The sequence below is a fragment of the Neltuma alba genome, unplaced genomic scaffold (assembly GCF_004799145.2).
Source record: "Neltuma alba isolate B1F8T4 unplaced genomic scaffold, ASM479914v2 tig00004377_pilon, whole genome shotgun sequence".
Lineage (NCBI taxonomy): Eukaryota > Viridiplantae > Streptophyta > Magnoliopsida > Fabales > Fabaceae > Neltuma > Neltuma alba.
This window is the reverse complement of record NW_021633681.1, coordinates 110,179-131,049: the sequence shown is the minus strand read 5'-3', so window position 1 is coordinate 131,049 and position 20,871 is coordinate 110,179. Positions and strand designations below refer to the sequence as shown.

General features: G+C 33.1%; 2 protein-coding genes across 2 annotated transcripts in view; both read left to right on the top strand.

The window, feature by feature from the left end:
- The first annotated feature begins 871 nt into the window (after nt 1-871).
- LOC114744509 (cysteine-rich receptor-like protein kinase 21) lies at nt 872-1,659 on the top strand. The gene is made up of 3 exons (XM_028932683.1): nt 872-924; nt 1,108-1,261; nt 1,360-1,659. The coding sequence occupies exons 1-3, from the start codon at nt 872-874 to the stop codon at nt 1,657-1,659; spliced, it is 507 nt and encodes a 168-aa protein (XP_028788516.1).
- Nucleotides 1,660-5,295: 3,636 nt separating this feature from the next.
- The window catches only part of LOC114744508 (putative receptor-like protein kinase At4g00960), a 36,422-nt gene continuing 20,846 nt past the window's right edge, over nt 5,296-20,871 (top strand). The window contains exons 1-5 of the mRNA XM_028932682.1: nt 5,296-6,103; nt 7,134-7,274; nt 7,381-7,502; nt 7,594-7,804; nt 7,977-8,214. Coding sequence (XP_028788515.1) covers nt 5,296-6,103; nt 7,134-7,274; nt 7,381-7,502; nt 7,594-7,804; nt 7,977-8,214 — 1,520 coding nt within the window. The remainder of the gene's footprint in view (nt 6,104-7,133; nt 7,275-7,380; nt 7,503-7,593; nt 7,805-7,976; nt 8,215-20,871) is intronic.

The window sequence follows — 20,871 nt, the reverse complement described above, 5'->3', positions numbered from 1 at the left end:
TGATTGTGCTTGACTAGAGTGTGACAGAAAAAAGAATTCTCATAAAAACTCATGGGTATATTTCAATAAACTTATTGATATGTTTCAATAGATTAGATCATGCCTTAAAAACAACTAAAAATAAGAAAAGAATATTAACAACTTTTTTTTAATAAAAAGTTCATATAATAAAGAAATATAAATGTATCAATTATAAGTTTTATATAAATGGAATATAAATTATAAATAACTATTAATACTTTAACTTAATAAAATAAGAAAAGTAAATAAATATTGCTCCTCCTATCCTTAATGTAAAACCCATTTAACTAATTTGATTAGATTAAGGAAGTTAGGTAAATTAGTTAATTATAAAAAAAGTGACACATTTTTCCTAAAACACCATAATCATCTTTATTAATACCCTCTCTCTCTTCTACTTGATTATGGTTGAGGAAATATCCATGGGGATAATTTAGAGAAAATTGATAAATATGAGAAATGGGTCTTATATTTAGGACCAAAACCAACTCAAGAATTGGGTCTTATATTAAGGACTGGAAGAGTATAAGTTTTTCTACAACACACACGCTCACCTTTTTTCTTTTTGGATACTTCCATTCATTTTCCAACAATTTGGTCTCCATTTCATTGACTGGGGTTAGCCTTCCATCACCATCATCGGCAAACACCTTCACACCCATTACAATAATTCTAATTCAAAACATACACGGCACCTATGTGATTTGTGTCTTTACAGCCATTGCAATAATGATTGCCTACTTTTGCATTCAAGCTTTATTTGTGGTGTCAAACTCCGCAATTTCATCTTTCTATGGGAACCTCTAAACCATATTAATCATCATTTTCTGTGAAATTTGGCCTAGCTAGGATGGTTGCTATCAATGAAAATGAGGGAAATACAAGGAGAATTGTTGGAACATAGTAAGTTGTATCTCCTCTCTCATCAACATTTACGTTTATCTTGATATTGTTGAATAAGGAAAAATAAGTTTTTCTTAGGTGACACCAGAAGGTTTGCCTTCAATGCATCACTTTGAGCGTCAAAATTAATCTTATCTTCTAATGGATTAAATTTCATTATTGATATATTATTTTCTTTTTTAGTGGTTATATGCCTTCAGAATATGTGATGTTTGGGCCATATTCTGAAAAATCAGATGTTTCTAGCTTTGGAGTTATAGTTTTAGAAATTATCAGTGGAAAGAAAAATGCAAGTTGTCATGATGAATCACAGTATGCTGATAGCCTCTTGAGCTATGTAAGTTATGATAATTCGTTTATTTCATTAATATTTCTTATGCAATCATCCTCATTTGATGAATGATTGAAATAATGAGTTTTACTTAATTGTTGCAGACGTGGAATCCAGGGAGTAATGAAAAGTTGTTCGAGATGTTGGATTCAAATCTAAAAGAAATGGAATGTTATAATGAAGTAAGCCGCTGCATCCAAATTGGATTGTTGTGTGTTCAAAGGCATCCAGATTCAAGACCTTCCATGGCTACAATTGTTTCATATCTGAGCAATGATTCAATTCAATTGCCACATCCACGGCAACCTGCTTTCTTTTTGCGTGCTCGAAGGGTAATCACTTCTGCAAGTAGAGAATATAGCTCGATTAATGAAATGTCTATGAGTGATTTCTTTCCTCGCTAGTTCCCAACTATACAAGCCTGCTGTGTATTATTTCATCTTCATCTTGGACACCAAGCTCCATTGCGGGTAACATTTAAATAACATAATAAGAGTTTTTATTAGATGTGTATATTTTAATTACTTTTGTTTAATTTCATTGTGCATAATATATACGTGATCTTTTTTTTTTTTAAGACAACAATAGGTGTTGCTACTAGTTTATAAGCACATTCTGAAAGAGAAGTGCGGGTCAAATGATAATAGGGACGACCAGGAAAAGTTGTCATCAACAGGAGAAAATAATGAGAATAACACCCAACAAGAGCAAAACCAACGTTGGTTTAAACTCAAGGAAAAAGCTCATTGTTTTGTGTGGAAATATATACTCCTCCGGTCCTTAATATAAGACCCATTTAACTAATTTGATTAGATTAAGGAAGTTAGGTAAGTTAGTTAATTATAAAAAATGTGACATGTTTTTCCTAAAACACCATACTCATCTTTCTTAATATCTTCTCTCTCTCTTCTACTTGATTATGGTTGAGGGAACATCTATAGGGGTAATTTAGAGAAAATTAATAAATATGAGAAATGGGTCTTATATTTAAGACCAAAATCAACTCAATAATTGGGTCTTATATTAAGGACCGGAGGAGTATTACAAATTTCCATCAATGGCGAGCTACCTGACTACTCTAACTTATTGGCTTAAAGCTACACCATGTATCATTAGGAGCATCATCTACTTCTAAACCCAATCCCAAGCTCACAACGTTGTCTCTGCAACCATTTTTAACCCTTCTTCTGTAAATGCTGGCATCAACAAAACTAGCAAGGCCTCGAACATCAATCTGGGTCTCATCTCATGATCGGGACTATAGATAATATTATAAATTTCTCCGATATATCTTTTTACTGTTCTTTTTCCCATTTTGTGGAGCCTAGCTAGCTCCACACCTTCATAATTTGATCCATTCAAACACGGCTTCTAGTCTTCGGCACCACTAGGAAACAGATATATGCAGTGGAGCCACAATCATAACAATCGCTTGTGATTGACGACCTTTCGCCCTTGGATGAAGGTAAAACGTCAATAAAAATAATTCAACAATTATTAGCTTGTTTGACCAAGTCCATTAGAATCCATTTTCATACTTGTTTCTTCGTCTTTTTGTCGATAATACTACTGGATCATGTGCCGGCATCTTAATATCATGATTGCGTCACTGGTTGTTTTTTTTTTTTTGGGTCCGTATCTGATTAGTTCTTTGACTAAGAATTAATATCTTTAATTAGATGGGATAATTAATCTCTGGGTCTTTATAGTTTCATCTTATTTTTAATTAGGTCACTATAAAGTTTTTTTTTAATCATGTTCTTTTACTTTCACGTGTTTTTAATTAGGCCCCTTCATTTTTTTTATTAGGTCCTTATAGTTTCACTTATTTTTTAATAAGATCCGTTGTAGTTTTAAAAAAACTGTTTATTAACTTTATTCCTTAAAATTAATTTCATTTTAAATTAATAATTATATAATTGGATAAAATAATTAATATAATCATTTTGTAATTAATAATTAATCAGAATAATCAATTATACTTAACTATAAATTATTTATACTTATATTCTAATTTTAGAAAATTTTATTATTACAATTTGAATTTTATAATTATAAAAATTAGAATTGAAAAATAAATAATATATATGTTTAACTAAAAATTTAAAAGAATATTAATATAAGATTGTTATAATAATTTATTATTTATAGAATAAAGAATAAAAACTACAAAGACCTGATTAAAAATAAAGTAAAACAATAAGGACCTGATAAAAAAAAGTATAAGGACCTTATTAAAAACATATGAAAATATAAGGACTTGATAAAAGAAAAAACAATTATAAGAACTTCATAAAAAATTGGTTGAAACGATAAGGTCTTGCATATTAATTATCTCTAATTAGATTATTGCTTATATATAATTCGGCAGAGACAGTATCAAGAAAGTTACTCTTAATAAGTTTATAATTAATGTATAGTTTGTTTAATCAACGCACTAGTTGCCAAGGATACCTGCACTGTGTAAACTAGTACCGAATTTTGACCCCAAAAAAAAAAAAACATACTAGTACCGGATGACGCCTTTTGGAGCCTTCTTCTTGGACACATTAGGATGCGCCATAAACTAACATTACTCATTATTTGTTATCGAAAACAACACTTTCATTTAATTAATTTCTGAAAATTTAAAAGAAAAACTGAGGATGGACTATAATATTATGCTATATTATTTAATTTCAATGGCGTGTGTAGCTGAATTGGTTTTATTTGGAGCCATCTTATCAAAATATCTTTTAGGCAGATGCGTACGATGTATGTGTGCTTCAATATAATTAATAATGTCGTGTAGATGACAAGTCTTGGGGTTTTCTCTTTGGATGATACCTTATGATGTGCCATTAGCTAATTAATATTGCTCATTTATATGTCATTGAAAACAACATTTTCATTTTAATTTTATTTCTCAAAATAAAAAACTTGAGGATGGACTATCGGATCAAGTTGGATAGACTTTGGAGCCTTCTTTTTGGATGACACCTAATTAGGATGTGCCATTAACTAATATTCAAAACAACATTTTCTTTTAGTTTCCCAAAATAAAAAAAATTAAAGATGGACTATATAATTCCGCACTAGCTATATTATTTCATTTGCTGGTCAAGCTGAATTGGCTTTGGAGCATTCTCAAAAGATTTTCGAGGTCAACTGCCGTGTATGTACGCTTTAATTAAGAAAGTCGTGTGATAAATAGTTGGGAAAATAAGAATTTTTCTAATTATCAGATGAAAATGAACACATATTAATGTAACTATTTCAATATTATGAATGAATATTGGGTATTATGTTTGGAAAATGAACAAAAAAAGGGTATCATTAAAAGACACAGAATAGAATGAATTACATCTTTATAATATGAATTAATTAAATACGTACGAAGACAATATCAATTTGTAATAAATCATTAATGAGATGGTAAAAACTGGGTATGATAGGATGGTTTTCCTGTATTTTTCTATGATATAATATAATGTATAAACAGTTAAAGGAAAAATAACTAGGTGAAAAAAATCGCTTTTGGTTTATTATGAGTTTTTATTGAAATAAAAGTTTTGAATGGCGGTATTTTATTGATCTTTTGGTTTATTTGGATCCGCAGAATGACACGAGCAAGTGATGTTGCTGGTTTAAAAAAAAAAAAGATGTTGGCTGTATTTTATTGATCTTTGGGAGTATTAATTTAAAAATTTCTGTGTGCGCTTCCCTGAAATTGATAGCTATAGATGATCTAAAAAAATCTTTCTAGATCTTTAGTTAAAACACAAACTGTAGAAAATTTTGGAATACTCATTTTTCCTTCCGAGATGACTGAAAGAAACCTGATAAGAAAGCAAAGCTTGACTTGGCCTTTGAGTTGCGTCAACCTTGTCTGTATCATCATCGGTTAAACTGACCCCCTTTCGCTGCCATTACGATGCCCTTGCTCCTCCGGCGGCCCACTTGCCATCAAAATTCACTTAATCATAAAATTAAACTCAAACTATAAAGCATTATCCTCATCTCAAACGCCATCAATAACATACCCTTCACCCTTAATTGTCATGACCTTCAACATTATAATTTTGTCACTCTTCTTCTTCATTGGCTTCCTCTTCAATTCTTCTTCTGCTCAAGTCATAGGTCGTAATGATCTTTACCCTCAGTGCTCCACCCGCAGTAACTTCACTGCCAATAGTACCTTCGACTCTAACCTCAAAACTCTCTTTTCTTCCTTAACTTCCAACAAAACCGCCAACCTCGACTTCTACAACACCACCGTTGGCCGCGGCGGCGAGACCATATACGGCCTCTTCATGTGCCGGGGTGACGTCAACCAAGACATATGCCGCCATTGCGTAGCTAACTCAACCCTACAGGTAGGTTCCGTATGCCGATTTTCGAAGGAGGCCGTAAACTGGCGCGATCAATGCTTGGTTCGCTATTCCGATCGCAACTTCTTCTCCACCGTCAATACGAGGCCTAGACTCCGAATGTTGAACCCTAACAATGTCTCGAATCAGGCAGGATTCATGAACGTATTGACGATTATTATGAACCAGACGGCGGATGAGGCTTCCAAGTCTGCCGTGATGAAGAAGAAGTTTAAGACGAACGCGGTGACGGTACAGTTTCAAACTCTGTACGTTCTGGTTCAGTGCACGCCTGACCTTTCGTCGGCGGATTGCAGAAGGTGTCTGAGCGGAGTGATTGGGGACTTCAGATGGTGTTGTGATGGGAAGATCGGAGGAAGAGTGCTATATCCAAGTTGCCTCGCTCGTTATGAGTTGTATCAGTTCTTTAATTCTTCAACGCCTCTTCGGCCAGTAACGCTGTCGCCTCCTCCGGCTCTACTTTCTCCTCCAAATCCTGGTAAGCTTCATAATTACATGCTTTTCTGATTTCTTTTTTCCAATTAACTAAATTAGAGTAAATCTATTCACGAAAAAGATTAATTACATACGCTGATTTTGGGACCAAAATAGTTATTTCAGAACACGACATTAAAGCAGAAGAACAGGGAATCTCTTCGCCCTTATAAATGCGCGCACACGGTGACTCGTATGATACCCACAAAAAAAAAATTATTGTTGTTATTTTAAAAATTTTTGAGGGGTAGGGAGGTGGGAGGAGACTATTCGTCTATGAAATTACTATAAATGACAACAAAAAATAAATCACTATAAATATTATTTACAAAAACATATATACTTTCCATCTAATTATAAAATTTTGTTTTCAAAAGTCTCATGCTCATGACCAATTAATGATTTGGTTTCTTATAGATTTTTTTTTTGGGTATATGAAAGATACGTATATATAGATTGAGGACAGAGTCAAAGAAGTAAAAGAAATAATTTTAATTTTTGATGGAAGTAAAAGGTAGAAATTAAATAGCATATCATTTTGTTCATAAAATAAAGACCCCGAAACTTATTAAGAAGTTTAAACGTATTTTTTCTGAAAAATATGTATTTGAGATATTTTAAACTATCAAGGGAGGAAGACGAAAATTTATAGGGGAAGCATTTATTCGCTGAAAGTGATAATCTTATTTTAAATATTTTAACATTTAAATTACTTAATAAATTTTATATCCACGAAAAGCCGGTCCCTGCAACTCAGTTTCGAATCATGAGTGAAGAGAATCATATGCGAATGCGAAAAGCAGAAACAACTTCGCTTTTGCCGATTTTGCGTTTTGGTGTTCCGCCGACGCCAGTTTGGGGTACTTCAAATGATTCATATTGGATTCTGTTCACACATGACTCAAAAAATTGACTTGCTTGGAGGTTAATAAAGACTCAAATGGCTTTTAGCTCTAGCTTCAATATATAGGCTAATTATTTAGAGACATGGTGATAAGGAGTGACATTGAGACGTGGAAATATTCTATGTACAGTAAAAAGGAAAAGGCGATTAAGGACTATTTTGATAGCTGTGGCTTCTCCTGTTGGTGCTATGATACTTTTATGCTTCGCCTACTATTTATCAAAGAATCAGATAAAGAAGATACGTATGGCTTTTCTCATGCGAAAGTACTGTAAGTAATTTTCATTCCATCTCTTCACTACTCACACAGTTTGGCTAGCTAGCTGGAGAGTGGCGATACTTCTCGTTTGCTTTAATATCTTCGTTAATTTGTCTAGTTGGAAGCGAAAGCAACACTTTAGAGCCTCTGCAATTCAGTTTGGCTACGATTGAAGCAGCGACAAATAAGTTTTCGAAGGAAACTAGTTTAGGTCGGGGTGGATTTGGACAAGTTTACAAGGTGAGAAATGCCGTCGACGTGTAAATATTATGATATTTATAGTATTGGTTATATTGTTTTACCTGTTTAATTTAATCACCTATGACTTCAGGGCATTCTTTCAAATGGTGAAGAGATAGCTGTAAAAAGACTTTCGAAAAGTTCTGGCCAAGGAGCAGAAGAATTTAAGAATGAAGTTTTGCTAATAGCCACGCTCCAGCATAGAAATTTGGTGGCCTTACTAGGATTTTGCATAGAAGAGCAAGAGAAAATTCTCATTTATGAATATGTTCGCAACAAAAGTCTTGATTACTTCCTGTTTGGTTAGACTCTTCTAAACTCATTTTAACTCAATCGAAATTTATATACGTGCATGCGTGTTATTAATCATTTGACATTCGCTGTCTCATGTATGCTAAAGTTAATTACTTGTTTTCAGTTATCTTTATTTAATTTGTCAGTCTAGTCATTAACGATAGCTTTATATATGTATAGGTTCTCAAGAAAGCAAAGTGTTAAATTGGGAGGAACGTCACAAAATTATCGGAGGAGTTGCTAGAGGAATTCTTTACCTTCATGACTATTCTCGGGTTAAAATTATACATCGTGATCTCAAACCTAGTAATATTTTGTTAGATGATGAAATGAATCCAAAAATTTCAGATTTTGGCATGGCTAGGATGGTTGGATTCAATGAAATTGAAGGAAGTACAAAAAAAATTGTTGGAACATAGTAAGTTATAAGATTTTTCCTTCAAACTCTTTTACCTCTATCATGATATGGTTGAATAAACAAAAATAAGCTTTTATGATAAGCCAACATAAAAGTTCGTCTTTCATTTTTTCCCATTTGAAATGTCCAAGTGTGTTGCTTGTTAGCTATCAGAAAAAGACTTATGATTGACATTTTTATTTTTTCAGTGATTATATGTCTCCAGAATATGCAATGTTTGGACAATATTCTGAAAAATCAGATATTTTTAGTTTTGGAGTGATAGTATTAGAAATTATTAGCGGAAAGAAGATCACAAGTTCTCCGGCTCAATCTCATGGCCTCCTAAACTATGTAAGTTAATTATTGTAATGTGTTTATTACACTAATATTTCTTTGTAATTGTCTCAAATTTGAGCGAGATTATTTTAACGATATTGTGTGAGATATTTAAAGGGTGGTGATTAAAATAGCTAAGTCTACTGAATTGTTGCAGGCTTGGAATCAATGGAAGGAAGAAAAGATCTTAGAGATACTGGATTCAAATCTAAATGAATCTGAATCGTTGAATGAAGTGGACAAGTGCATCCAAATCGGGTTGTTATGTGTTCAAGAAAATCCAGAAGCAAGGCCTTCTATGGCTACAGTTGTTTCATATCTTAGCAATGATTCAATTCAATTGCCATTTCCACAAGAACCTGCTTTCTTTCTGGAGGGCCACATGGAGCATAGTACAGAAAGCCGAGGATCCATTAATGAAGTATCTATAAGTGACTTCTATCCTCGGTAGGACGAGGCTTTTATTTCATCTTGTCCTTTGCCACCAAGACTCAATTTGCTACCTTGTTAATCAGAGAACAAGTATTTTTATGTTATTGTACCCAAATGATGAGATTCACCATAAATGGTAATGTTGATATTATTATTCAATAATATACTTTCCAATAAAAGGGTGATGATTAAAATAATTAGCTAGACTTAATTGTTACAGGCTTGTAATCGGTGGGGGGATGAAAAGTTGTCAGAGATATAGGATTCGAGGATAAATATTGAATTCAGATCACACAATGAAGTGATTACTACATCGTCGGGTTGTTTTGTATCCAACAAAATCCAAATGCAAAGCCTTTGTGCCTGGCTACAATTGTTTTATATCACAGCAATTATTTAACTCAGTTGTCAGTTCCAGAGCAACTTTTTTTTTTTTTTTTTGCATTGTCAAATGGAGCTTACCAATTGATTTGTACGTAAAGAATCATGCTCTACAAATGAAGTCTCGTTGAGTGAATTTTTTCCTCACCAGTAAAATCCTTTTATTTCTGCTTTTTCTTAAATGCAGATGCTCTGTTTGGTATCTACGAGATAAAAGTATTGCACAAATTAAATACAGAGATAGAGCCTCTTAATGGACGGCGGAAGAAAAAAGGGGCCAAAAACAAATCCCAATCTGAAATGATCAAATTTATATTGTTATTGCACACATATTTTAAAAACAAAATACAAACCATCAATTCCCAGAGTAGAGAAAAACAAAAGTTGAAGTCTGATCTACTCCGATCTAACGAGGAAATAGTGTACTCTTCGACATTTCATTGATGGAATATTGATTGTGGTTGGCAAGCTGACCCTCCATTTCTGTGCTACTGGTTCCATTTGACTGTGTATGAAGAATGCTGGTTCTTGAGGAATTGGTAATTGAATTGAATTATTACTTAGATATTGAACAACTTCATTCATGGAAGGCCTAACTTCTGGATTTCCTTGAACACACAACAAACCGATATAGATGCATTTGATTATTTCACTGTGTGACCCAGCTTCTGTCAGACTTGGATCCAACATCTCTATCAATTTTTCGTCCCTCCAATGCTTCCAAGCCTGCCATTATGTCAGATCATTAATTCAAAACAGGGCCCTGCTATTAATTTGATTATAGAATATTGTTAACATAAGCTCCAATGACTGCATTGATGCTTATAAAGATGACCACGATGAAAGGTATGACATGATTATTTGAGAAATATTGAAAGTTTCATAGTCACATTACTTAATAGTCCATCAGTATACTGAGAATCAGGATATTCATGACGAGAATTTATATTCTTCTTTCCACTAATAATTTCTAAAACCATCACCCCAAAGCTGAAAACATCTGATTTCTCAGAAAATAGTCCAAACTTAATATATTCTGGAGACATATAATCTCTGCAATAAATACACAAAATAACAAATAAAGATATCTATATATGTTAGAATATTAGCACCAATCAATTTGAGCAAAATCTTGTGCCAATATTTAAATTCAGTAGCAAAGTACAAGTGCAAGAGACACAAGTAAATCTAGAGAAAGACAAAAATAGAAGAAAAAGAGAGAGAACTTACAATGTTCCAACAATTCTATTTGTGTTTCCCCTAGTTTCATTAATACCAACCATTCTTGCCAGGCCAAAACTAGAAATTTTTGGATTCATCTCATCATCTAACAATATGTTGCTAGGTTTGAGATCTCGATGTATTACTTTAAGACGTGAATGTTCATGGAGATAAAGAATTCCTCGAGCAATTCCTCCTGTAATTTTATAGCGCTCAAGCCAATTTAACGTTCTTGGCTTTTGTGAACCTATTCATAATTAAATTACTTGGTGAGTATTAAATTGAATGACAGGTATGTTCACCTCCAAGAGTAATGACAGAATGGATAGTACTACTTCTATTCCTAATTATAACACCTCATTTGTCATCCACAAACGAGGTTATAATTAGGACCGGAGTTAGTATATGAATAAAAAAAATTGAAAAAATGGTAAGATGAGTTTGGTCAGAAGAAACAAACCAAATAAAAAGTAATCCAGACTCTTGTTGGGAACATATTCATAAACAAGTATTTTTCCTTTGTCTTTTAGGCAAAATCCTAATAGTACTGTTCGCACTGCAAGTGCACGGGTCGTCACAAGTAATAAAGTGATGAGTAGAGTATCGTTCCCACGAGGATTTGGTTTCAAAACCCGGTCAAGTATTGATTATCTCACTTTCGCCTAATTTGAGTTACACAAATGTATCAAGAGTGAGGGAAAACTATTTTTAAAATTAGAAATTAATAAAAAGGAAAAGAAAAAGTGATTCTTCAACTCCAAGGACAAAAAAGGCCCTAGGATTATTTATCCCCATTGTATTTCAAAAGTACTCAATTAAATCCCCATCATATACTTGCTTCTTAATTATAGATTAAGCTAGCCAAGGACACTAATTTACCTACAAGTGCTCTCTCAAGTCTCCAAATAGGTGTTTAGCTCAATTAGTTCATTAATCTCTCAATTTCTTAATTTCAATTTTCATTACAAACCTTATATGACTATGTGAGGTTAATGAGTATATCACTATCTCATTAACAAAACCATCCATTCAACTTGCAAACTTCAAGTTCTCACACAATTTTACCCAAGTTCTACACTCAACCTAGCCCTCTCAAGCATCAATCAAGTGAACCCAACAATCTCATTGATGGCCAATCAACAAGAAGCATTAAGCATAGAGTAAAATCAACATAATCATATCATTAACCACAAATATAAAGGAAAAATGAGTACTTAATCCATACAAGGGTTCAAAATAATCCTAGAATAGAAGCTTAGCTACTCATGTTCAGAAAACAACCATAACTTCAATGAATAACTATAGCCATATCAGAAAAATGAAGAGGAAAGAGGAAGGAGACAGCAAAACCAAAGAAAATGGGTTTGAATCTCTTCAAATCTTCAAATCTTGGCTTCCATAGCTCCAAATGCCTCAAACCCTAGCAGAGCAACCTCCCAAAATGAGCCTCCAAAGGTGAAGAATGGTGAAAAACGGCGCATCCCTCGAATTGTATAGCATATGGAGCCCTAAACACATGCTGTCTTCAAAACACAGAGTATCAGTAATTCTACGTTGCCTACAGCTAAGATTTCTCTTGGCTGCGGCCAATTCCTTTCTGTCTCGATCTTAGCTGCAGCCAAGATTGGCCTTAGCTGCAGTCAATTATTTATGGAATGCTGTTGGCTGAGGCCAACAATGCTCTGTTTTGCATCTCATCTTTTCTTGCTTTTTCAATGTGTCATGGCTTCCTATGCATCTTTCTAACTTCATGGGATTAATATTTGATTCAAATGGCTCCCTTAGTAAGCTTCAACCACCTAACAAAGTAAGACAAACTATTAAAACCAAGTTGATGAGCTAGGGGCAAAATATTCACAATTAACCAAAAAAATCATAATTTTAGCCCAAGTATCAACTATGCACATTTTCCTATCCTAAATACTTCCAAATATGCATTAATGCACCAAAAAAAATATGATAACTAAGGAAAAAGGTGCTAAAATAACATGAATTTCACAAGGTTAACAAGTGCCACCAGGTCTCTATGTTGAAGTTTGGCAATTAATAGAAGAGCTCATTCTTGAATTCTAATAAGCCCTGACTAGAATTTTCTAACAATCTCTTTACAGTTATTTTGCTGCCATCAGGAAGAATGCCCTGAAATCATAAATAGTCAGATAATGAGGGAGTTGGAAATATATGCAATTAATGATATACACAAGCACACACGTTGATTTGATCGCATAATTAAGTTACCTTGAAGACTTCTCCAAATCCACCTTTGCCTATTCTATTTTCAGTCAAGAAATTATCTGTTGCATCTTCAATTGTTGCCAAATTGAACTGCAATGACTCCAACATGGCTCCTTCACTTCCAACTATAGATATATGTACATTTCAAGGTAAGTACACTACAACAACATAGTTTTTCTCACAGTTGACTGAGTTTTCTTTCTTGTTTTTTCAAGGAAAAAAATAGCATACATACAATTTTTCTTCAGAATCTCCTTATAGCTCTTGCTCCTTTTTCTCTGCCAGTAATAGTAGCCGAAACAAAGGAGCATGATTGAGCCAGCAGTAACGGACACCACCGCTATTATAATTGTTCGTGAGTGGTCGTTATCTTCTCCTGAGTAAATTAAATGGGTGTGTACATTCCACAGACAAGAAATGGAGAAGATTTGTGAGCACAAAATTGAGAGCGAATTAAGAATATCAATTTATATTTAGTGAACTATATCTCTGTAAGAAAAATGATTAGATCGCAATTACTTTACCTGGATTTCCTGGGGGACCTGTATCGTCTGGGGAACACGCAGGTGGCACCGAAACAACATTTTTACTGTCATTATGAAATATGTATGACTCAAACCTCAAGTTGCAGCTAGGATTCATGACCTGTCCTCCTTTCTTTGCAGAACAACATGACATGATATTTTGCAAAGCACCTTGTAGACATTTTCCGCAGTCTTGGCTGGACAGGTTTGGAAGTACATTGTGCAAGAGTATACAACGTTTTCCGCTCTAAATCGTTGGATTTCATATTTGTTCCAAAATTTTTCACTCCTACATCCTCTGATGCGTTCAACATCACCGCCACCAGATCATTGAATGTATTCCCTAACAGCCGATTGAAGGTCTTTGTTTCATTTTCAAGCATATCCCCACCAGGTTTTGTGTGTATAGGTAGTGTGTCCAGGGTAGAGAAGAAAGAGCGATTGGAATAGCGAAGCATACACATATCATATCATATGATAGCCTCCTTTGAATTGGGACACGAAAAGTTTAGTTGCCCGATTCCCTCATTGACGCATTCATGGCAGAGCTCAAGGGGCACATCTCCCCGACACATGAAGAGGCCGTTGACGGTGTCCCACTTGTTTCCGCCGCTGGTGCTGCAGAATCCTTTGCTTTTGGTATTGTTGGATGCCTTGGAGAGTTGTTGAGTGAGATTTCTGAGGTTGTTTAGGTACTGATCGTCGGCTTCGGTGGGCGAGCAGTTGCTGCCTGTAAGATCAGGACGTCCAAGCCCTGTTTAACAACAGAAACAAATTGTTCAGGATTAAGTCATTTTTTTGGGTACAGAAAGGGGCCGAAGCCCAAAACATCAAATAAAAACAAGACCAAAAGAAAACTCAAAAGCTCATCCCGCCTCCTTCCAGGTCCATGCCTGTTTGTCAACCTCAAAAGCTTCTGCTATTTCTGTGGGTATGTCTTCAAACAAGCGTCGAGTCTCCCTCCAGTGAAAATGACCAAAATTAACTAAATAAATAAATTCGCAAAAATGTATCTCTCCTTTGACTTTAATCCTTAGTTTGTAAAACGCAAATCAGTAACAACAATTCAAAGTTTGCGTGTATATAAATTTAATGCTCCTCTTGTCCTTAATGTGAGATATAATTAACTAATTTTAATAGATTAAGAATATTGATTAAATTAATTAATATAATTTTTTTAAAACACTTTAAGTATATTTTTTTAATTTTTTTCCCTCCCTCTCTTATTTAATTATTGCTGGGAGAATATGAACACAATTGATTTTAAAAAAACTAATAAGATCTTATATATAAAAGCAATGTAACTCTTTAATTAGGTCCAATATTAGGGATTGAAGGAGTGCTAAGCAAACATATAATCAATCCCCACAAAAACAGCAAATTATCGTGGGTAACAAATTATCCAATTTTTATGAAAATTAAAATTCATTGCTTCAATGGAGAATGTGAGATTGAAAAGATAATAGATTGCATTCCCTAAATAGTTACCATGCATTCCCTAAAAGAGAAAACCGAATTGATATTTATTCCTTTTTTTATTTTTAATTTGGTATATATGTTTTTCTCTCTCAATTAAATCATTTGATTTTTTTTTAGTAATATTAGCTCTTATAACTTTATTCTATTAGCATTTCTAGTTTTTATACAAGAGTTAATGAATAAAGCAAATTAAATTAAAGACTTAATTAAAAGAAAAAAACACAAATAATAAATTGAAAATTGAAAAACATGAAGGGAATCTCTTTCTCCTCATCTTCTTCTCCTTGTTTTTCATTTGATGCCGTGCAAAGAAAAGGAAAGAAAGAAACTAGTGACATCACCTTCAGATGCAGTGGAGGAAGGCTGGTCGCCCTTGTAATAAAATCGGTCTTCTCCGAATCTCAAATTGCAGCTCGGATTCTGAATTCTTCCTCTGCGTGTATTATTTTCTTTCGGAAGAAGATTCATGATACCATATAGACACTTGCTACAGAATTGTTGGGACAGATTCGGCGTGCACTGTACAAGAGTGTACAGCGATCCCCCACTAAAGTTTGCTTCTTTTGCTGCAAATTTCTTGGCACCTGACGTCGCTGCCTCCACCACCGCATCATTGAACGTCTTATTTAATTCTGCGTATGCATCAGGGTTTGAATTATTCCTTGTCGGCCTCAAGTCCTCCATCCTTGTTTGATTTCTGTCATATGGATGGGATGGAATCTGGCTGCATGGTGATGATGGGTTAAGAGTACAGCTGGTTATCGGGGCCACGGCCGCCAACGGGCTGCTAACTGTAGGCAGTTGATCGAGGGTGGAGAAGAAAGAAAGATCGGAATAGCGGAGGGAGCACTGGTCGTACCAGATGACTGCCTCTTTGTTGTAGGGACATTCTGAGGCTATTCGATTTATGGCGTCCTGAACGCAATCTCGACGGACCTGAATGGGGACGTCACCTCGGCAAATGAACTCGCCATATACGACGTCGGCATAGCTGGTGTTGAAAAATTCGGGAGTATCACCGCCGGCAGCCTTTTCATACAAGATACCGAAGAGAGTGTTAAGGTTGAACTGGTAGGGGCTATTGGAAGTGAAGTTTTTATTGGTTGTGCAGTTGTGGTCAAAGTAAGCCGGGATGTCAACTTCAGAAGAAGCCGGATCGAAGGAGGAGAGAAGCAGAAAATAGGATAGCAGTTTCAAAAATGGCATACCCATCTTCCTGCCCAATGCTTCGGCGTGGGTCCTCACGGCTTCTGCGAAATAAAGTGAAGCAAAGTTTTCACGCGGTTGGACCTCTAACGCCACAACCGCATCTTCCCATCTTCTTCCCTTCTCATTATTGTTACTATTATTTTCCTTTTGATTCTTAAGTTTTAAATGAAACGAGAAGTATTTTTTATTGTTTATATATGATATCCCCCCCCCCAAAAAAAAGCCAATTTATGTTCTTTGTAAAATATTAAAATTACAAAACTAAAACATTTCATGAGCAGTCATATATCATAATGTCTTTCATTTCACATGCAGAATAAAACTGATAATAAAAAGCAAAAGGGGGGAAAAAACAAAATTAGAAAGATAGAGCATTATTAGGGGTATTAAAGGCGCGGGCCATTAGAGGCCAATAACCCAACATTATTCACGGAAGAGGAATTTCCGTATGATTTTCATTTGCCAATGTGAAAAGGTTCACCATGCCAAGACTTTGCTTGAAAGAGCCTGCTGTACGTTTACACCCTTCGTATGAGTGTTTTTGGATCCAAAAAGACAAGAACCAAGATTTATGATTTACAAAACAAGAGACAGGGGGGAGGGAGGGAGAGAGAGCAGTTAAGATGCTGTGTTTTTACCGGTTTTAATTTCAAGCAATTATAGCATTTAGGATCATGAGCTTGCTCATGTAAGAAATCAGCACATTAGATGACAGTCCGAGTAAATCATATTCTTTACCCTCAATGGATGATTAGTTCTGCCATCTACCATTACTAATGGAAGAAGTGTTTTACAGTAATTGAAGAAGGGAGGGTAAGCGACGACCTTGTTGCAGCCATTGCTTACAAAGATAAGAAAAATGATATTGTCCACAAAAGTAAAGAGCAATAAGACGGTTTCTCACCACCCAAAAAAAAAAAAAAAAAAGATGGAAAAATCAATCACAAAAGCTTATTATAAGCAATTGAGAATGCACACACACACACTTGTATACAAGAAAACCAACATAGCCTCTTAATGGACATCAGAATAAAACAGGGGGCCGAAGAAAAAAATCCAAATTTAAAATTATTAAACTGTTATTGTACTAGAATTTCATTCAAAGACTGCTAGGGAGAAATTTTCAGGTAAGGATAAAAAATTCAACATAAATTCTAGTGTTTTTTTGGCCATGTATAATATACTACCTCCAATTCTAATTAAAGATTTAGTTTATATTTTAATTTGCACTATAAACTAATTAGATTTTATAATTAGGACAGAAAGTAGTAGATTTTTTGCCCTCAAGTATCTATCTTAGATGTGCATAACTTTCTTGAATTATATGTTGGCAAAAAAATTCTTGAATTATAGGCTAAAAATTTTCAAAATGTATGAAATTGAATGGTTGATGATAACAAATGAAAACTCAACATGTATACATCGGTTTATTTATTTACATTTGTGTCATTTTAGACTTATTTTGGAAATTCAAATTCATCACTAGTGGCTAAATCGACTGCTCCGTGGCAGCTGCGGAGATAATGAAAGGATTGACTTGCATGCCTCCTTGTCCTTGATTGTGATTGACTGACAGAAAAACGAAAGATCAAAATATATTTTTAACTCTTTAGCTTTACATAAAATTTTATTTCAGTTCTTTAACTTTAAAAAGTATACTTTTAATTATTTAATCTTAAAATTATTAGTCTTAAATAATAATTTTTTATAATAATCATAATTATTTTAAATATTAAAATTAATATGTTAATATTTAGTAATATTTTATCGGTATTTAAGAATTTAATGTTATTATTTTTTATTAATAATTTTAGGATTAAAAGACTAATATTTTACTTTTTAAAATTAAAAAATCAAAATAAAAATCTTTTATAAAGTTAAAAGACTAAATAATATTTTAACCAAAACGAATTCCCATAAAACTCGGTATTTTGATCCAAACACTACAAACATAAAATAAATTTCCCAAATACGACACGTGGGAATTATCTAGATATATGCGACATTTTTTAGAAACTCGTTCAGCCTAAAATGAATTTTCACCCTGACACGTATTTTTTTAAATTAAAAAACGAACCTTCTTTCCATGTTTGGTAAAAATTACCATTAAATACCCTCTTTCGTATGCTTCTGCCGCACCTCTTACCTTTTCAATCTTAGAGAAAATTACAATTAATTCCCCATCCTCTCGTGTCTACCCCTTCCACCCCCCCCCGATAAAATTGCCTTTGGCAGTATGTCATTTTTTAGGTACATTCAAAATTTTGATCTTTTATATGATATATCCAGTAACCGTATATTATTTTTTTCTAGTTACATTCAACATTCTAATTTTTGAAGTACTGAATGCGCTAAAAATAAGATTAAGATGCTAGATGTATATTTATTCTTTCCTTTATTCTGTATCTCTTTCTAAATAAAAATGATATGAGTAGATTTTGGATGTATTAAAAAATTTAAGTGCACAAAATCATGAAGAGGTAATTTAATTAATTAATTATTTCCTATAAGTTAGAGATTTGGATATATTAGAGTTCAAAAAAACATCTATAAATATTTTATATCTATTTAATTTATTTATTTCCTGTGCATTTGAGTATCAAGATAAAAATTAATTTTTGTATAAAATCTTCTCATATCATTTTTATTTAGAAAGAGATGTAAAATAAATAAAAGAGTAAAAATGTATCCAGCACTTTAAAAATTAGAATAATGGATTTAACTTAAAAAAATAATATTGGGATGTTGGATATATTATATAAAAGATCAAGATTTTGAATGTACCAAAAAAAAAAAGATAGCGCTGAATATGCCTTTATCCTGAAAAAAAGGGAAAGGTAGATATGAAAGGATGGGAAAATTAGTTGTAATTTTTTCGAAGATTAAAAGGTACGCTGCAGAAGCAAAAGAAATGGGGTATTTAATTGTAATTTTTACCAAAAATTAAAGAGGAGAAGGTTGAACTCGTTCGCAGTCCCCTTTTTTTATTGAAAAAAATAGGTGCCAGTGTGAAAAGTCATGTTAACCTGAATGAGTTTCTAAAAAATGCAGCATAGGTGTAAATAGTACCCACGGTGTAGTATTTGGAGAATTACTTTTATTGTTTATAGTATTGGGATAAAAATGCCCATAAAGCTCATTGGTATATTTTAATAAATTAGATTAGATTTTTCTTATGCCTCAACAAAAACTAACAATAAGAAAAGAACATTAACAAGTTTTTTTATAAAAATTTAATGTATCAATTATATGTTTTATATAAAGGGAATTTAAACTATAAATAAATATTTGGGAAAATGAAAAGAAAAGAAGTTGAAAATTTGTAAATGCCAAATAAGGAATATCAACAAGAATTTGTTATCATTTGTAAATTCAGTGTTGTCAATACCAAATAAAGTGTACTAAACCCGATTTAAAATTTAGTAATTTTCAGCTTTTTTTAATCATCATCCCTAAATATTAATACTTTAATTTAATAAATAAGAAAATTAAACAAAATCATTTAATAATAGCAGTAATGTTTAAAAATATTTAAACATGTAAGATATAAGTAAGTAATTATATCATATACTAAGTATATTACCTCTGGTTCTAATTATAAGAGCTAGTTGACTAATTTGAGGAGATTAAGGAAAGAAGTTGAGTTAGTTATTTCTAATAAATAAGTACCGTTTTTCCTAAAATATCTTTGCTAATCAAGTGTATTGGCTAGAACAACTATTGTTAGAAGGACTACTTTGAGAAAAAATACATAAATATGTGAGACAAAGTGGATTAGAGTCTTATATTTAGAACCAAATAAAAGTCAAACAAGGTCTTATATTAAGGACTAGAGGTAATATATACCTATGTGTAGTTTAATGTTATACTAGGTTGAGCTTATTTTTGCATATTCACATAATTCGTATTTGTGAATTTGTTAAGTATTGGATCAGGCTAAAATCAGTTCAGAAACTTCGAAACATATAGTTGTTTATTTTCAATAGTTGGATTATGGATTCATTATGTAGTGCAATTGTTGGCACTGAATTTCATTAATCTGGATGCATGTTTACAGTACAATTCTCGTTTCAATTTCATGATTTGAGCATGTGGGAGATCTTGAGGGTATTTGAGCATCACAGATTTTGTTTCTACAATAATTGCTTCTGAGTTTTACTTTGAAATTTATATCTTTTTTCAGTTACAGGAATGATAAGATACAATGACATTTTAATTACTGGGCATATGAAGCTAAAGTATTGAGTAAATACATTAAAAATCTAAGGCTCTGTTTGATATGAGGGAAAATGAGAGGAGAGAAGGGGAGGTAAAATTTTAATAAGCTCGAGTTAAAAAATTAAAAAAAATGAGATTAAAAGCTTTTAATTAATTTTGATTGCTCTTCTATATTACTTTTTCTCTCTATTGCAAAACCCCACTTTTTCAATTTTTTAAGTAGAGCTCATTAAAATTTTTCTTTCCTTTTCCTTCTCTCCATTTCTCTCATACCAAACAGTAATTAAAGGACTAGATCCTTAAAGTAATTAAACAGTTAATTCAGAAACAAAATTTTAATTTTAATCATTTTTGAAAACTTAATTGTACTGATGCATCTTGTGTGATAGCGGAGAACGAATTTGCTGTCTCTAGAGAAAATCCGGCCACTACGGCAGCACGAGGCTTTTATTTCATCTTGTCGTTTGCCACCAAGACTCAATTTGGTACCTTATTAATTAGAGAACAGGTATTTTTATGTTATTCTACCAAAATAAGGAGATTCAACATATGGCAATCTTGATATTATTATTCAACTAGATGTGACTCCCGATGCGATGCACGGGACGAATTTGCTTCGATGTAGTTAATGATACCAATT

Coding starts and splice junctions, on each gene's coding strand:
- LOC114744509 (XM_028932683.1), top strand. CDS start 872: ATGGTTGCTATCAATGAAAATGAGGGAAATACAAGGAGAATTGTTGGA. Junction 925..1,107: donor AGGAGAATTGTTGGAACATA/GTAAGTTGTATC, acceptor TTTCTTTTTTAG/TGGTTATATGCCTTCAGAAT. Junction 1,262..1,359: donor CTGATAGCCTCTTGAGCTAT/GTAAGTTATGAT, acceptor TAATTGTTGCAG/ACGTGGAATCCAGGGAGTAA.